The following is a 17,907-nucleotide window of genomic DNA, read 5'->3' as shown; positions in this document are numbered from 1 at the left end:
TTCCTCCCAGGCTGCAGAACTGTTGCTCCCATCCTTCAGAGCAGTGAGATTTTCAACACCATAAACAAGTGACATGTTTGCCTCAGTTAAACCTCTGGCCTCTGTGAGTCATCTCCCTTCCTCCCCCTCTTTTCCATGACATTTTGTGCTATTTATGTTTCAAGTCCTTTGAGAGGGAAAAAAAACCCCAACAAGGTGACACAGGCCCATCAAGGAATTTCCTTTTCACTCCCAGCCCTTCTTACACTAATATTTCCAGATGCTGGGGCATGGGGTGTTCATCTGTGTCCTTGGCCATTTCAAGTTTTATTGACTGCACATGACCTGAAAGATATTTGCTTATCCTTTGATCAAACCCAAAGACTTTTCTGCCAGATGAAATGTGTCATCACACAAATTCCCTGAGCAAGTTTCCATGCAGGGGCACATAGCCCTGGACTTGGCCATCTGTAACACACAGTCCAGGCACTTCCCCAGCAAGGAATGTTTACAGCTAAGGAGAGCCCCACTGCTCTCCCATCCTGTCTCATTGAGTTGTCTCACTTTCACCCTTCTGGTTGTCTTCCCTGTGTGGGTGGGAGTAAGTGACTGGCTGGCTGGGGCTGGACTGTCAGCTGGGGTTAAACCACGACCTTCCTACCCTTGTGCTCTCACTTACCTCTGCACCTCCTTCCCGTATTTGGGTCCTCTCTAGCACCCTTATCTCTCCTCCTAAACAGATGTTATCTCACCAAAACCACAGGCACCCTGCCCTTCACCCACTCCCACTGTCTTGGGCAGAAGGGCAGTCTCAGGGCTGGGTGGGTTCCTGCAGCCAAGTGGGATGAGCAGCTGTAGAAGAGAGCAGTACTGGGCATGCAGACAGCTCAGGGAGATGCCTCCAGGACTGCTGCTGCTCACCAGGAGCCCTGTGAAGTGCTGATCATCCCCTGGCTCCTTGAGCTCTTAAACTGTAGGAAGTGGTAGATGTTCCTGTCCTCTCCTCCTTTAAAGTGACTCCCAGAGCACCAGTGATACACAGTTCTGCAGCATCTGAACAAAGCAATCGCTATTTATGTACAGAAATAAATGCTCTGACACTTTCAGCCCCTGCTTTCAAATCAAGCACACAAAATATTGCAACTGCTTTTCATGACAAAGATTTCTAAAAGAAGAGAACATGGGCAGGATTTTGGTTTTAGAGGCATCAGGTTTTGCTGGGGAACTACTCACTTGTTTCTGTTTGTTTGGGGTTTTGTTGTTGTTGTTTAGTTTTAAAGCTTTTTTTCCTGATCTTCTCCAGATTCTCTGAGGGGGTATCAAAGCAATTTGGTCATTCAGAGAGAGCCTCATTTTTTTCCTTTTCTTTTTTTTTCCTTTTCACTTTCTTTTTCTCTTTCTTTGCCCCCTAAAGGGGACAGTTTTCTGGGGGGTTGCCTCTGCAGGACAGAGGGGGTGGTGTGAGCTGTCCCTCTCCTCATGGCATGAGGATGGATAAGCCATTGCTCATACATGGTATGAAAACGAACAGGTGTCATGCACACATTTAGACATGATTTCTTCAATTAGCAAACTACAGACCCCTTTGTCAGTGAAATCTACAGAACTAATTCTCTTATCAGTGCTGACCACCAGACATCAGCGTTAACCCTTGAATCACTTTGCAGCAAAAGGATATGAAAAGGTGTGATGCCCTTTCACTCCTACAAATTGCAAATCAACAAATTGTCCCATGTTTTCTTCACAGGTGAACTGAAACTCAGTTAAAAAATTGCATAGACATGGGATTTTCTGGACCTACTGTTTAAGTAACCCTAATAAGTCCTGCATGGGATCTCTTAACAGATGAAAACTGGAGAACAATGAGCAAGAGTAGATCCTAAAATAAAAGATTCTGATTATTCCTCAAATGATAAGTACTCCCTCCCTGTGTTGGCAAGGCTAGTTGGAAGAAGAAATTGCTTAAGTGGAGCTGGGTTTATTGTTTGAACATAATTATCATCACTGAAAGATTTCACATTGAGCTTCCAGATGATTTTAAGTCAAAACCAGATGAAGTGCACAGAAAGAGCAGAACACTTACATTCCTTGGTGTTGGGAGGTGCCAGCAAGCACGAGTAGCAAACCATTCCGTAGATGTTCCGAGGTCTGTTTTCCAGCATGTAGTAACTGCAGAGAAGGGCAAGAAGAGGCAAAACAGTGCAAATTAATATGATATGACTGAACATGGTTCAGCAGCAACCAATTATATGGAGATAAAATCATTTAAAAAAAACTTTTCTAAGCAATCTGAAGCAAAGATTTTTTTTTCGAATTGCCTGAATAGACACTGTGTTTCTCTTCTTCCTTTCCTCCTAAAATGTAATTAATCAAACATCTAGACATGACAAGAAGTGGTAACATTGCCTAAAACAACATTTATCTCCCTGCTGAGTTCAAGCTGCAGTTTAGAGCATGCCCTGAAATAAGATTTTTCAAAGAGAATTCAGTTTTTTGAAGCAGTAATCTTTCAAGCAAGACCACCAGTTGGATATGGTTAGCTAATTTTACTCACAAACACCATAAGAATAATGTCTGTAATCTTAGAACCAAATCTGAGCCAGATCATAATAAAAAATATAGGAAAAAAATACCCTCACAGGGCAGGGCAGATTAGATTTTACAGGTTTGGTTTATTTTTTTAAATTTCCTTGCTGTATTGTTTATAAATTAGTCCTTGACAGTGGAATTGCAGTGTGAAGGAAAGGTTTTCATAATTTGAACTTCTGGGCTGCTAATAAAGTTGGTGTTGAAATATGGTAATTGGCTACTCAAGAGCTGGATCCACATGCGCCCTAATGAGTAATTACATCAGAATCATACAGATGTTGATGTAACATCATAGTGTTGATGTTGCAGATATGTCTTTAGAAATCATTTGTAAATCACTACATATTTTAATGAAGAGATGAATAAATTCTTAGTCTATTCTGCGTAGACAGGAACTCAACACTACAAACATGTTATGCAACTGGGGATCTGTTTTCTGCTCTTATATACCTGCCTATGCATGTGAAGTATGGGGTTTTTTTGGAAAATGTATGCATTGTTAGGAAATCATTGCTGAAACCTTCCATCAAAACCAGTTGTTGTATTAATGAATGACAAATAAGAGATATAGGTCCAGGGAATGAAATACACAGAGATGCAAAGGGGAGACAGGGACTGGAGCAAACCCAGAGAGCAAGGGAACTACACATGGTTCCTCATTTCTTTCTTACTGGTTTTAAAAGATTCACCCTCACTTCATCCTTCAAATATCTGTTGTGTCCCATGGGCCACTCTACCATTCTCTCAGGAGCAAAACTTCATCTTTCCTCTCTTATGGGGCCTATATAATTTTAGATTGTAGAGCAGTTAATAAATACACAGGAAAAGGCTGCCAAACTACAAAACAAAAGAGTGGAAGCATAAAGACACATATAAATCTATGAAGACAAATACAGGACAGTTAGGATCCACAGTCCAATAGCTGTGTTGGTTTAGGAAAGACAAACAATCCTTCTGACAATTAATTAAATCAAGCTGGTGGAAGAATTCTTGGTTTTCACCACAATGCAGAATGGTGGAGGATATGTAAAGAAAACTGAAGAGGATGCTCATGGTAGGCAACCATTCACTCACATGAGTAGGAAACTCTGCAGCTGCAAGCATTAGTGACTCACCCCCACAAAGTACTGGCAACAGATTTGTGTTTCTGGTTACTTTCCAAAGCACCAGATATTAAAGGTAATGTTGGAGATATGTGATATGTTATATCACCAACTACAGAGAATACAGAGAAGTGACACTAAAGACAAAATGAATTTTCACAGTATTACTCTTCTACTGTGATATTTATCCTTTCTTTCCTTGGCACCTGCCAGGCTCAGGTTTGGAGGGGCTACAGGCAAAATCCAAGAATAAAGGTTAGACTGAAAACTGGACTTGTTTTCCTGCTTAACACCATACTGGGCTTATCTTGGGCTAACCTTGGTGGTGTCATTGCAGACTCAGGGACTTGGACCCAGATTTAGGTCTGCCCTCCCACCATAACAGGGGGCCTGGGACTGGGAGAGGAGGTGGAGAGGGGTGGGTGTTCTTCTCAGCAGGGGATGGTCTGCAGAGAGACATCCAGGAGGAGTATCCTTGGTGGAGGCATCTGCTGCCTTATCCAGAGCAGCAAGAGTGGCACCTAATTTCATTAGAAATTCACTGGCTAAACCTTTTCATGCAGAAACAGAGGAGCATTCACTCCTTCTCTTAAAGCCTCTCAGAGGACTGATCCTGCATTTGCTGTAGCCATGGACAAACACATGAAATTAGGAAATGTCAGTAGCAGAGGCATTTCAGACTGCATTTAAAAAGAAAATTATCCCATTGCAATTTTATCTTGTAGGGGACTGGAGACTTACCCCAAGCTGAAAATAAGTGCTGGGACAGCATGAGGAATATGTGTTATTTGTACTTGACCTGTTCTTACTCCTTATGGCCACTGCTGAATAAAGACAGATGACCAGGCTTGAGGGACCCTTGCTGTGACCTGCCATTGCTGCTTGTAGTCAGCTGTGATCTCAGTCTCACTCCAGGAACACCTAATGGATCACCCCATTGAGGGAAACAGTCTGAGTCACACCTAATTTCCACATTCTTAACCTGTCTATTTGGCATGATGGAAGAGCTTCTGGGCAGGGAGCAGAGGACAAAGCCTGCAGAATCCCAGGAGGTTCAGTCTAGGCACCTCTGGAGTTCACTGGCCTTTGGTTTTGAGGATCACAGCTTTGGAACTAAGCCTTAAAAATCTCCCCTGTCTTGCACACTTCCTGTGAACACAACAGTGTTATTTCTATTTTATATGAGAGGGAACACAAATAAGCAGTGGATGACTTCCTTTCTTGCACCAAAGGCCTCCTTCTTCCCTAAAATTGGTTATCAGTAATAGTGAAAAAAAAGAAAATAGAAGAAAAAACTATATAATTATCCAGCACTTATTTTAAGATAAAGTACAGAGGATGGCTCTTGTAACCACTGGGAAAGGCTGCCACTTCAGTGGTATTTTGTCTGAAAACTTTGGTGCAGAATGTGCCATATGCTCATCTTTTCCTCAGGCTTCTTTACTGAGCTGGTGAAAAATGGAAAAGGGATGAGATGCCCTTAAGTGCAAAGAGCAGCATGTGGGCTGTTACCTTGGGCAGGTCTGCAGTGTGTTAGGGAAGCAATCCTCTCAAATTGGAAACCTTGATTTTATCCCTCACATCCGCTCAGGGGCTCTCTGAGGGTTACTGCCCAGGCAAGGGAGCACCCTTGCCAATGCCACTCACCTGGTACCTGGCTGTCCCTGTGGCACAGGGGACAATAAGGACAATCAGCTACTTACCAGCTCTCTGCTCTGACACACAGGCTCTGCATTTCAGCCACCAGCACCCAGGAGCAAACTCTGAGGACTCTAAGTAGCATGAGGAGTCAGGGCAGCTTCAGAGCTGGTTTTAGCTCATATTTAGTTTATCTAGAGAATTCCATCTATTCAAGCTTGGACTGAGAAGGTGTTTCTCCCTAACTGCTGGCTTTGCCAAACAATCCCAGGACCTGAGCGTTGCAGGAGGAGGGGCACACAGCCAGATTCCGGCAGACCAGTTTCTGCTACAGGCTACACCTGTGCAAACACGATGTTTTGAGATTTCTCCCCAAGCACCAGCTGTGCAAGCTGATTATTTTCAGCCAGCACCCTGCTCCCACCTGGGTAACCTCATTAGTCCTGACAAAAATTGCAAAACAGCAACTGTGACCACTATTTAAGTTTCTTGCTCTTTATGATGTATGAGGGGAAGTCAAGAGGGAGCTTTTTTTCATGTCACATCATCAGTCTGTTTGGCTGGCAGCTAGACAAGTCCTTCATTTTATTTGTAAACTGTGAAAATTTCACAAAGACTTACTGATAAAATAAACCTGTAAGCTTGCAGGGCCTCTTTAACAGGGCTTCCTGTGCTATAAGGAGTGTGTGTTATACAGCATCTGCAAACTGCACAAAAGCCAAATGTCAGTAGGAATTACTCTCTAAACAAAAGAGGAATAGTGGCAGAAACTGAAAAGGTATGTAAGGAGAGGTTGTATTTTAGAGTATTTACTCACCCTACAAAAAACCATCAAGAGTGCATATGTATGCTTGGGTTTGCAGACTTTGAAATGTAATATTGTCAAGGATATACATATCCAATGTAGCAATTTCTTTCTCACCATTATGAGAATTATACTGAGTGTAAGAGACCATTACAAAGATGGACTTAATAAACAGCACCTATTTTAAGCCCCTTCAGCTAGCCTGAAACTTGTTTTGACTCTGAACAACACTACACACACTACATTAACAGCTCCTCAGACTCCACTCTGTTGTGTAGAAAGGACCCGAGAGACTAAAATGCCTTGGTAAATCTCACTGAACAGCTATGTTAGCTAATACTGTCAACTACTGACAAATGTGCCAGCTGTTCACATCTGGAGAGGAGATATTTTATGCCCCTAAACATGCTGTAGTGCCAGCATAGACCCTACACGGTATTTAGGTGCTGTCATGCAGCTCATATGTAGTAAGCAGGACTTAGAAGGTGGCCCTCTGAAGCTACAGCTGGAGGCCAAGCTGGATTTCTTTGAGTGTTTAAAATGGCACTGCACAGCTGTGCTTGTTCCCTTTCCATTTCTAGTAAGAGGAAAAAGTTTTCTAGTTCCAAACAGTGAGACTTCAGTAAGATTAAAAACATCTTCTTTAGGGTCCCTTCCAGGCCTAACTATTTTATGATTCTGTGTTTATTAAACTCACCAATGCTTTTAAAACATTTAAATGTATTGTTTTAGCAGAGATGAAAAAGCATAATTTACCAGTATTGTACCTACAGTCAGCTTTGACACGGAGAGGCTGTCAGAGATTTTGCCATTAGAAAAGTACTTCCCAGTGCCTTGGGTAGAGCAAAGGTCTGTGGATAATTCCTTACCCTGGGAGACAAGGACCACACTCTGCATCATTCTCCTGATCCCCAGGTGTCATGACTGTGGCTCGAAAAAATCCCTCGCAGTCCTTGTGCCGTCGGCATATCTGGTACCCTCCTTTGGAAAACTTCTCTGAAGGGCAGGGGATGCAGCCATAGTCCTCATCTTTGGTGCCATATCCACATGTCTGCAACAACACACAGTCACTCAAAAGCAGTCTTGTGCTGCACACCAACTTCTAGCAAAAGAGAAGCTCACAGCCTGCCCCATTGGCCTTGCAGCACAAAGGGAGAGGAGTCTGTTGTTTGGCCTGTTAGTGTCTATCCTAAAAAGACCATGCAGGGATAAAAGGATGCAGCATGCTGTGTGCTGGAAAGGGAGAAGGGGAACTGGAGAATTATACTGTTTGTAAGTGGTCCCCCCAAACTACTTCTATCATAGTCCTGCAAATTGTGGAAGTGAATTTCAGCTGCTGCTAGGATAGAGAGTGAGCTAAAAATGGAAGAGTAGAGAAGACTCCTGTAGGAGAAACACAGCTGCAGCAGGGCTATCAGCAGTTTCAGGCCAGGAGACCCCAGAGGGAACAGCCCAAAAGGCAATGTTTGGACGAGATTTTGTAACCTCTGAACTCACATGTCCCAGCTTACATTTAGATTAAATAAAACTAAACCAAACTGGTTATTCAAACATATTTGTTTGGGACTACCAACTGTGTGAAATGCTTGCAATAGGATGTTTATCCCATTAAAACCAAACAGGATTTCAGTAATTTATTTTTTTTAAATAGGCAACAATTATCTGCTGTAAATCAAATGGTTACTTAGGAACCATGATTTAAAATATGGCAGAAACAATCAAGTTCCTCTAGGGCCGAACTATCTTAGCAGGAGAGCAAAATTAACTTGTCAGTGTGAGGAACCAGCAAGCAAACCAGACTGACCAATTTATCACTCTGTGTTGGAATGTCAGCATCAGATTCTAAATAACTACTGAGATGAGAACAGACTGGCAGAGACTGTGTATGGAACTTCTACCTTTCCATTTTTACAGTATCCCTTGTAACAGGCTGCTCCTGGGATATGGATTGCTGGCATGCATGTGAGATGGCACGCTCACACTTGGAGGTGAGTGTGCTCCTGCTTAGGCATCCACAGCCTTCCCATTTCCTTTCCCACCCATTACTTCCACACAACAAAGCATCTGGGTTTTTTGCATTTGGTGCCTGGTATGCTCCCCCCAGCAGGAGAAGAAGCTGAAATTACCATGTAGGGCTCTTCACCCGGCTCGCACTTGGGGCAGTCGTGGCACATGCCAGTGGTCTGGTTGTAGTACTCGTTCTCACCACAGCTGGAATATTCGGCACTGGCAGAGTACACCAGGGAGACCTGTCACCAGAGAGCATTCCAGAGCACTGTCACTTCCACTGCCACCGTCCTCCATGCCTCACCCCCTCCCCTTGCACATCTGCTGTGGTCCAACAGGCAGCAGGGCCAGCACTGCAGGGTGAAACACGCCTAAAGCTCAGAAGCAGAAGTGGTGATGCTATTTAAATGGAAGCTCATGCAGGTTTCAGCAACCTGGTAGTTCCAAGAGTTTCTCAGAGACTGACATTCATGCTTGTTGGCACTGCCACTCCTTAAAACACTGAAGGCCATGGTTCCTGACCTGTTAACTCATATGCTCTCCCACAAAAGCAAATGCAGAAGTTCACACCCTCATCACTCCCAGCTCTAATGAACCTTCATAAATGTGACTGCAAGGGACAACTATAACAACCAAAGATAATGCACTGCCTCAGGCCTCAACCACAATAGGGCTGGGCTTCATGTGATAGCCAGGCTAATGTGCTCTTCCAGCACTTTCTGTCTCTGCTCCATCCTGGGTCCTTCTCCTTCCCCCTGCTTCCCAGCAGCCACGGTTTAAACTTCACATTCTCAGGTGTTCTATGGAATGAAAACAATCACTGCATTGAGGTTCAGTCCCCAGGTGATGTGTGGCTCTGCCACGATTCACAGGTGGTTATGAATAACCCAGGCAGAGCCCTGTTATCTTTGCACACTAGAGAGACATGTACACACAGAAATACCTACCATCAGGAAAGGGAACATGTGAGTCCATTTACGTTCACCCAGGTGAGCCATGCTCTCTTGATATTTTACCTGAAAAGATAGAATTGGTTTTATGAACATGAGTAAATATTTGTGTGTGTTGCCAAAATAAGAACAGAAGGGCTCATAAGCAGAACAAAGGTTACATGGGAGCAATGCCCAGAGGTCTAAACAAAGAGGGGGGAGATGTGCACGTGCAGTCATGCACACACACAGACACCACACCCCCTTTCTGCACACCTCTTTCCTCTCTTTGAGCAGATAATGGCAGCAGGGCATCCAGTCTTGCCATATTTGCAAAAATCTCTGAAAGACGAGGAACCAAGTCTGAATTCTGGCACCTCTTGGCTTGCTGAGAAATCCTCCCATGGAGGAATGGAGGGCTGTGTTTTGACCACTGAAATGAAGCAGCCTGGCTTGTGGCCACACCAATTAGTGCTTGACCACACTACATCAGGTTTGTCTGGGAAAGATCCATACGGAGCAGCCAAAGCAGAGCCAGGGAGTGAACCAATGGCAAGCAGTGTGGGCAGTCAGGACACCAGGGCTGCTCTTTCCTTGCTGGCTCCTCTGGATGCACTGAGAAAGCCCAGAGCTGCTTTCCCTTCTTTAGGAAGCATCAGCTGCTTTTTGTTCTTGTTAAGCAAACTGCAGATTTAAGAAGTTAAACCCAAGGAAGGAGCAAAACCTTATATTATTCAAAAAGCTATAGAAACAGCTGGGAAAAAGAAAGGCTGAAATCAATGTTACAAACACACGTGCTTATTTATTTAGTTTTAAAAAATTATTAACTTTGAATAAGAGCTAATGTTCCACGTTCAAGTACTGAATTTCTTTCTAAGGTGAAAAAAGAGACAGGAAAAGGAGCTCAAATTGGTTTTTTTAAGCATGATACAACCTATTTAATTATATTGTTACAGCACATAATATGCCCTGGGGGTTTTAGAGCTCCAAATTGCAAGTGCTTGAGATACAGTTGCGACATTTTCCTCCTACCAGATGTAAAGTACTCTTTCAATTTTCCTTGTCTCAGACGCTGTGAGACTTTTAGCCTCCCAGAAGAGTACAATTACTGCTTTGTGCCACATTCGAGCATACAACTTACATGAGAGCAGTGCTCTCATTTGAGATAGCTGCTAACATTTACATTTTTAAACACTAAGTAGATTAAGCAAAGATTATATCACTCCAGCATCAAGCTATGAACTTGCTTTATATGTTCCTTCCAGCAATTGGGCTAGCTGAGACAGGCAACTGGGTGGGTGGGTGGACAACCTGAATCATAAGTATATTCGTTTGTGCAGGAAATTGCACTTTGAAACCTAGAAACAAAAGAGAATCAGCGATAAATTGTCCTAAATCTAGAGGTAAGAGATGGAAAATAGTAATTCCATTGTACAAAGTGTCAAACATGAAGTTGGAAGAAGTCTGTGGCAGTGCAGTTGCCTGGAAAAGTTCCAAGAACATTGTCTTAATGCTTATGTATGTTAAACTGTACCCTAATTATAAAAGAGTTTGTTAGACCTTAGATATTAATATTATTTAGGCCCCACTGATACTGCTTAATTATCACATTTATTATAAATCTGGTCTGAGGCAGCTCAGAACCAAAAACTTCAGCAGTAAATGTTGAGTCTGTAACTGTACAGTAAGAGTCTATCTTACAGCAAAACCCTGCTTCAGTTGTTTTCAAGCCACCCAGATGTTCTCTGTTTGAGGTACTTGCAATCATAGCCAGATTTGAAAAATGGAAACGAGGAAGTACAGCCCACTAATGTTCCATACAGTCTTCTTCATTTGGCATTTATTTACATAAAATGTTGAAAGTGTCAAATTATACATACATAAATAAAATATTTTTCTCTCTCTTAATACAAATATGCATGTGGGGTATGTTTTGTATGTAAACATACTTTTCCCCCCCCTGCATTCCTTCATTTTATGCAGCAATATGTCAAGCATATGGGAAATACTTCTTTTAACTGGAAAAAGCCATTACAAAGTGCTAGATTAGAACTCCAGGGGAGGCTTTTCCCACAAATTGCAATATCAAAAAAGTTAAATTTTGGTATTCATCCTCCTATTCAAGTACACTGCCATAAATTGGCTGTGTTGTTTCTGTTGGTTTTATTTGTTTGTTTGGTTGGGGGTTTTCCTCCTTTGGTATTAAAACTCAAAACACTTATTTTATAACACTGGAGTGAACATGGGAGTGGGGGGAGGGAGATGAATGAACTTTCTGGCAGTAGGGTCACAGGTAGTTACTCAGCTGGGGAGATACCAGAAGGTATCTACCAAGATATGCCAGGCTGCTCTTGGGCTTGCTGTCAGTTTTCAGGCACGGTAAGTTATATCTGCACCATGCTATCTGTCACTCATTAATCCCATCCACACAACAAAGGGTCTTCTAGTGCCAAAACTGCTTTTGTTTCCAGCTGGCACCCATGAAGACATGTTCAACCAGCCAGCTTCTGCCAAGAAGCAGGGAAAAGAGTGACCAGACATTATGGCCCCTAACCATTGAAATAAATTAGTTCTTAATTAGTTATTCTCCTTCAGCTGAAGCAAATGGCTTTCTCCTGTGGGCTGGAATGAAGCAGTGAGCAGGAAGGAGCTGGAGGTGTATTTTTGCTGGGACTCTGGTATTGCTCCTAAGGAATTCGGGATCTCCGGCTGCTTGTCTGCCAAGCCCTGCAGAGATCCTGATTTGTGTTTTTGTTTGGGATGTGTGGGTGTCTCCAGAGAGGAGGTGTAAAACATAGATGGTGTCTTTGTGGATCAGGTGTGCAACACACAGCAAGTCTCGTCATGACTAGCGGGGGTTGCTAATTACAGCTATATTTGTCTTTTGGGCATATTCGTTAATAGCTGGTAAGAATATACCTCTAAGATGACAGGAAAAGGAAGACTATTTTCCCAGTGGCAACCACAGCAAGAAATGCTACAGACTCCCTGTCTCAGCTACTTTCCTGTAGATGCAAGGAAGAAAGTTGGGGAACAGAAAAAAGAGATGACTGGGACCCTATTACTCAAATATTTCTCCTCTCAGACCAAAAATCCTTCCATACAGTTCTTGTGGTTTCCTATCAAGAACTGGTAGGTACAAATAAATAAGTAAATAAGTAATTAAATAAGTAAACCACCAGGTAGAAAATGTTTAGTACCTGCTGTCTAAACAAAGAAAAAGCATCATTCATTGTAGTTAGTCTTCGAATTTGATAATTTACTTAGATTATTAGGTAGCACTGCCATGATTTATTTACAGCATCCATAATTATAATCAGAAAGAATATATGAAATGTGCAAACAATGAGGTTACCACAGCTGGTGGACTAAGCCAAAGCTCACAACTTTCAATGGATGACCTTACATGTTCTTCTAATTCTCTGGCTTCAGTAGGTAATACAGTGGAAAAATAATTTCCTATCACAGACTTTTTTGGTTTTTAAAATACAGTTGAAAAAAAGGAAGGAAACAAACACATGGACTGAAGCACAGGAATGTTTCTCATGTAGACAAATGGGGGCTTTTTCATATCTCTTTATTTCCTTAGTTTCACCATTGACATAGATATACTTCAACGACAGAAAACAACCTTGTGAGAGGGAAAGGCACAACCACTGTCTCAAACAACTTTGCCAATTCCAATAGGCCTATGCACATTTCTTTTCTGGGGTTTCCTAAGCAGCAGTTTGGTTATCAGTGGCTAGGAATGTAATCCCTAAGTAGCTGGCAAATTGGTATCAACCATCAATCCACATCCAAGACCCCAGCTAACAACAGCAGAATGCGAGACAAAGGCTTTCATAGAAATAGAAGTGGGCACATTTCATGTCCTTCACAGGGCCACCAGCAAACCCAGCACTTGTCCTGAGTTCCCAGGATTTATGGGAAGAACCTCACAAACCACATCTTCCACAGTATCACAGTTTTTTGCATGAGCTCAGTAGATAATCTCTGTATGCTCCCGATGGTGCTAAATCCTTCTTAAGTAAGATAAGCATATAATCCTCACTGCAGGGCCTCACAAGCTTCAGAGTTCAGCAGCAGAGTTCAGCCTGGCTCCAGACTTCTGAGAAAAGATGCAGTCTGAATTTTGCTTTCAGGAGGGAAGCCCATCACTGAATGACAATGATGGCACTGCATGCTCAGGGACAGAATAAACTCAGCAAATTAAAAGTAAATGGAAACACAGAAATGATGGAAGAAAACTGTTTTGCAGCCTTAATTACAGTTTGCATTGTTGTGAAAAAATATTGTACGGAACATTATTACATTCGTAGGACAGCACCAACTATACTGTTTCCCACTGTTTCTTTATCACTTTGACTTTGCAAATACCTTAAGAATTTCTTCAGAGAGTTGTAAAAAGTGCTAAAATGATACAACTCTATTCTCCCTTTTCACCCGAAACATCAAAAGGCAGTGAGAACAGCCCGAGCTACACATAAAACTTTAATTGCCCTGTGATCTGGCAACCCTGTCAGAAAAATAATTGATTAATTGAGCACAGAAACAATACTTTTTCCAGTGGGAACAGTATTGACAAGAGGAGACAAAAGATTCTTTAATTTGTTAATGGGGGCACTGTGTTTTGAGGACCTGGGGACAATCAAACCGAATGAAAAGCCATCCATCTCCTACAGGGTTGCTTATTTGGAAACCACGTCTGGAAGTTGATATTTGAACCCGTTTTTTCACCATACACAAAGACATGTGTCAGCTCTCAGGTAGGGAGCCCATCGACTTTATGAAACATTCTTTGGGGGAAAAAGAAGCTACCATGCAGGAACAAAGCAAAAGCAGGAAAGAAGGAAAGGCTTTTCTAACACACTTTGCACGACTGACGCGCATTTGTGCAGAAAGGGGGCATTAACAAGGTCTGAGAGGAGCCTGGGGTTTCCCATAGTGCACACACTGTTGGCTGGTACCGAGCCAGCTGTGCCCCAGTCCCCTTGCTGCTGGCATGACCCTGATTCAGCCTCTCTCCTGGGCTGACATTGGTTTTACATTGGATGCCAGCAGCATCCCTTCAAAACCTAACCCTGCCAGGCCGCTGGAGGAACACAATTCCACTCCAAAGTCCACTTGGAACACAATTCCACTCCAAAGTCCACTCAGGGCACATGGCTCACAGGCAACTCCTCTCTGTGCTGCTCCAAGCCACCTGGGGATGTGAGAGGGGAGTGAGCATAGGATTGGTTTTTTGGGCAGGAAAATGACAATTAATTAATCTTACAACCTGCCACCACAACATATCCTCATCAGTGATGTTCATGCTAGACAGACTGCTGTTTGGGTGGGGAAGTGATACTGAAGGGAAAAGGCATTCATGACCTCCTGCCATGGAGGTTACTGCAGCTGGTGACCGAATTTACTGAAATTGTAAATAGAAGAAAAGTCCCATGGTGACTATTCAACAATATTTTCTTTATACAAACAGGAAAATATTAGGGCAAACATGCGAGCAGGGATTTGCATCTCTCCCAGTCAAAAGGCTGCCCTGATCTTAGGAGAAATTACTTAGGCTCTTTTGCTTTCTTATGGGGTGTTTGTCTATAAATAAATTTTAAAAATTAAGTAAATAAATCAATAAATCTGTGATGTGTCCTGCTGCATAGTTAAGTAAAAAGCCCCAGAAACCTTATATTTCTGACATACACCCACACCCCCCCCCACACACACATATATATATATATCTATAAAATGGGGGAAAAAATCTTGAATGTGTTGGCCAGTCCCCAGAAGGATTCTCCTCAGTGGTACAGGCTTGCTTTCCACCTCTGCTTGTTTTTCTAAGGTGATTTCCAAGAAGACTTTCTGATTATTTTCAGCTCCTCCTAATGTCTTCCAGAAAGTGCTACAACAGACATATTATTCCTTCTGGTTTCCTTGCTTAGGTATTTGTTTTCAGAGGGCTTTGGCTTTTCTTTTGAGAAGCACTGGCAAAGGTGGTGGTGCTGGGGGCACATTAGGGCTGCACCCCCTCCTCCCCAGCAGATCTCCTGCTTCACTACCCAGGTGAGCTCACCCTGCTGCCAGCTCAGAGCTGCCAGAGGGCATCTGAGTTTTCCATGGAAATAGTGGGAGGAAGGATCTTACATCACCATGAAAAATTGTAAGTGAACACGCTAGACTTCCCAGCCTAATACTTCTAAGATGAAAATTAATGAGCAGCAACACAGTCATTCACTGGATTGTCTCAGTGCTACATCTGCTCAATGCTCTCTCCATCACCATTTCCTAAGAAGTTTCCCCATCTACTCCTACCCAAGGGACAGGAAACTTGTTTTTGGAATTTTGCTGCAAGGGGCAAGGTAAAACTGCTGATACAGAAACAATTTAAATTCAGAAGCTCTCCTGAGACAAGTATTGCTTTCCATTTGGAGCAGAAAATTGAAAGCTTATTAGGAAAGTACAAACTACCAAAGCAATGATTGTGCTTTTCTAACACCTTTTCCTTTTTGCTGTGCTTTACTCTTCTAGATGACAAGTAACAAAGTAAGAACAGCCTGTGTCTTGTTTTGTATTATTAGGACCAATAAGGATTTGAGATCACACTTTGCTTCCATTTCTCAGGGTTTGTTCCTGGGAGCTGCTGATTACCTTCAAAGATCATAATATTTGGGAAGCAGATGATTTTTAGCATAGTGCAGACAGTGTCATTCTTTAAATACAATAATGGTTGATTATTGTACTTATTATTGCATTTTAATTTAATACAATAATGGTTGAAATTTAGAAATACTTCACACGAAGGAACTGAGGTGAAATCCTGCAGTGACCATTGACAAAATTTATTGAAATTGTAAAGAGAATAAAAGTCCCATGGTGACCATTCAACAAATAATGTCTGTTCTCGGCTCTACAGTACATTTGCATTTCTTAACTAAAAGCCAAATATTGTCAGAGAGATCAACACACAGTTCTGGTTTTTCCATGGTTTACATGAAAACATCTCAATTACTGCATGTGACAGGCACAGAGAATAGCAGCTGGGGTGCAGTGGGAGGGAGATGCAGCACAGCATGGTGGTGCCTCTGGAGATACTGCAGAGCATGTCCCTGAGTGGGGTAGGATGTTATTGGGAGGGTCCTGGCCACGGAGAATCCTTCCTTGTACAAGTGCATTAAACAATGGTGCAGCAGTTTCACTGTTTGGCAAAGGGAATAGATGCAGTATTATGTCGTGGCCATGTATACTTTGGTACTTGATATTAGAGTCCCAGAAAAGCCTCTTGTTTGTCAATGGGCCTCTGTCTCACAGACAAAGGGATACGTATGCTGCCAACTAACATTAAGTTTTTTTATTATTCTACTTTTTACATAACTGTGTTTGAAGGGGACTTATTATTTTTGTAAACTAAAGGCTGGCTGCATTTAAATTCAAAGCTGCATCCCGAGCTGCCCGGGCCACCATTGTTGGGAAGAGCAGGGAGCGAGAGCAGAGGAGGGGAAGCTCTCCGCTGGGAGCGGGGCCCACACAGCGAGCAGGCGCCTTGCGGTGCCCGGGGGAGCGGCGGCTGCAGGGCACGGCCGGGCCTGCAGCACCAGCCAGCCCCGGGCCCAGGCAGGGCACGGTCCATGGGAGCAGCCCCCGGGTGCCCCATCCACCCACCCGTCTCATGGGCAAGGCTCCCCCGGGGCTTCAGCCAGGGGAAGGGGCACAGAGGCTGAAGCACAGCTGCCGGTGCCAGAGCTGGGCAGAGGAACACCCTAAGCAGCCAAACCCCCCTGTCTGTGGGCACTGGCGAGCTCCGGCCTGCCGAGGCTGCTCTTCATGCCAAGCACCACATGCACAGGCAGGAGAGGGAGCAACCGCCACCTTGGCTAAGGAGAGCTGAAGTTCCAGCCCATCTCATGGACATGCCTACAGGAATCGCATGTTTACAGGCATGAGTGTGTACACAAACACATCTATTTGTACACACATGCCTTCAGAGAGGCTGACTGGCCTTCACATCTCTCTTCAGCCAGGATGTCCCAAAACTCCAGGAATGTCCTAGTGCAGTGGCATCTCATGGTCAACATGCCTGGTAGGGTTGCAATTACAAAGTATGCTGCCTCTGCTCCTAGAGAAGGAGGTGAAATGGGTTTCTTTGTTGGAATACTTTCTCCTTCGAGTCGATAATCATAAAATCTCTTCATAATTTCTCTGAGGCCCTCATTTCGTTTTTAATGAAGGTGTTTACATTCCTAATTAAGGAGTGCATTAAGCCTAGTGGTACCTTATCTGATAAACCCATTAGTAGGCTATGTCAAGCTGAGCCTTTCAAGGTAGCAAGCTAGCTTTAAAACTGGTTATCCTCTGGGCTGAAATATGCAAACCAAGAGCTCACAATTAACTTGGGTTAATTACAAAATACCAGAAATGTAATAATATATTTAAAAATACAACACAGGTGCTAATAACTTTTTTTTTAGTTTTCTCCTCCCCTTCTCCTTTTTTCTCTTCTCTGCAAGAGCTCACAGCCTGTCACTGTGTTCCCAGGTAACACCCCCCATGCTCCACAGGTGTTAACCACCTTTTTCTCTCATGTGGAGGGATTCATTAGCATAACAAGATTGATCCAAGAATTCTTGCTTCTCCCTTGCAGTTAGCATGGATTTTACTGGTGCTTTCTGGACCCGATGAACGAACTAGGCTTGAAATATTTATTTTTTTCAAGGTATGTCAGTTGGTCTAATAAAAGACATCACCTATCTCTCCATGCCTATTCTCCCAAACACCACCATCACATGACTCAGGAAAACTTTGAGACACCACCTCCTTGCCACAAAAGTGTCAGCTAGTGGAAGTACCCACTTAACCTCCTTCCTTG

At 43.1% G+C, this 17,907-nt stretch overlaps 1 protein-coding gene across 1 annotated transcript in view; it reads right to left on the bottom strand.

Annotated features, from left to right (window-relative positions):
* EDAR (ectodysplasin A receptor) overlaps nucleotides 1-17,907 on the bottom strand; it is a 71,368-nt gene that overhangs the window by 15,986 nt on the left and 37,475 nt on the right. Inside the window, exons 2-5 of the mRNA XM_071431154.1 lie at nucleotides 9,069-9,137; nucleotides 8,241-8,363; nucleotides 6,984-7,165; nucleotides 2,063-2,148 (exon numbers count right to left, since the gene is read on the bottom strand). Coding sequence (XP_071287255.1) covers nucleotides 2,063-2,148; nucleotides 6,984-7,165; nucleotides 8,241-8,363; nucleotides 9,069-9,119 — 442 coding nt within the window. The 5' untranslated portion in view covers nucleotides 9,120-9,137. The remainder of the gene's footprint in view (nucleotides 1-2,062; nucleotides 2,149-6,983; nucleotides 7,166-8,240; nucleotides 8,364-9,068; nucleotides 9,138-17,907) is intronic.

The sequence above is a fragment of the Agelaius tricolor genome, unplaced genomic scaffold, assembly GCF_023055355.1.
Source record: "Agelaius tricolor isolate 1412-34295 unplaced genomic scaffold, bAgeTri1.0.p SCAF_7, whole genome shotgun sequence".
Classification (NCBI taxonomy): Eukaryota; Metazoa; Chordata; class Aves; order Passeriformes; family Icteridae; genus Agelaius; species Agelaius tricolor.
This window is presented reverse-complemented; position numbering and strand designations above follow the sequence as displayed.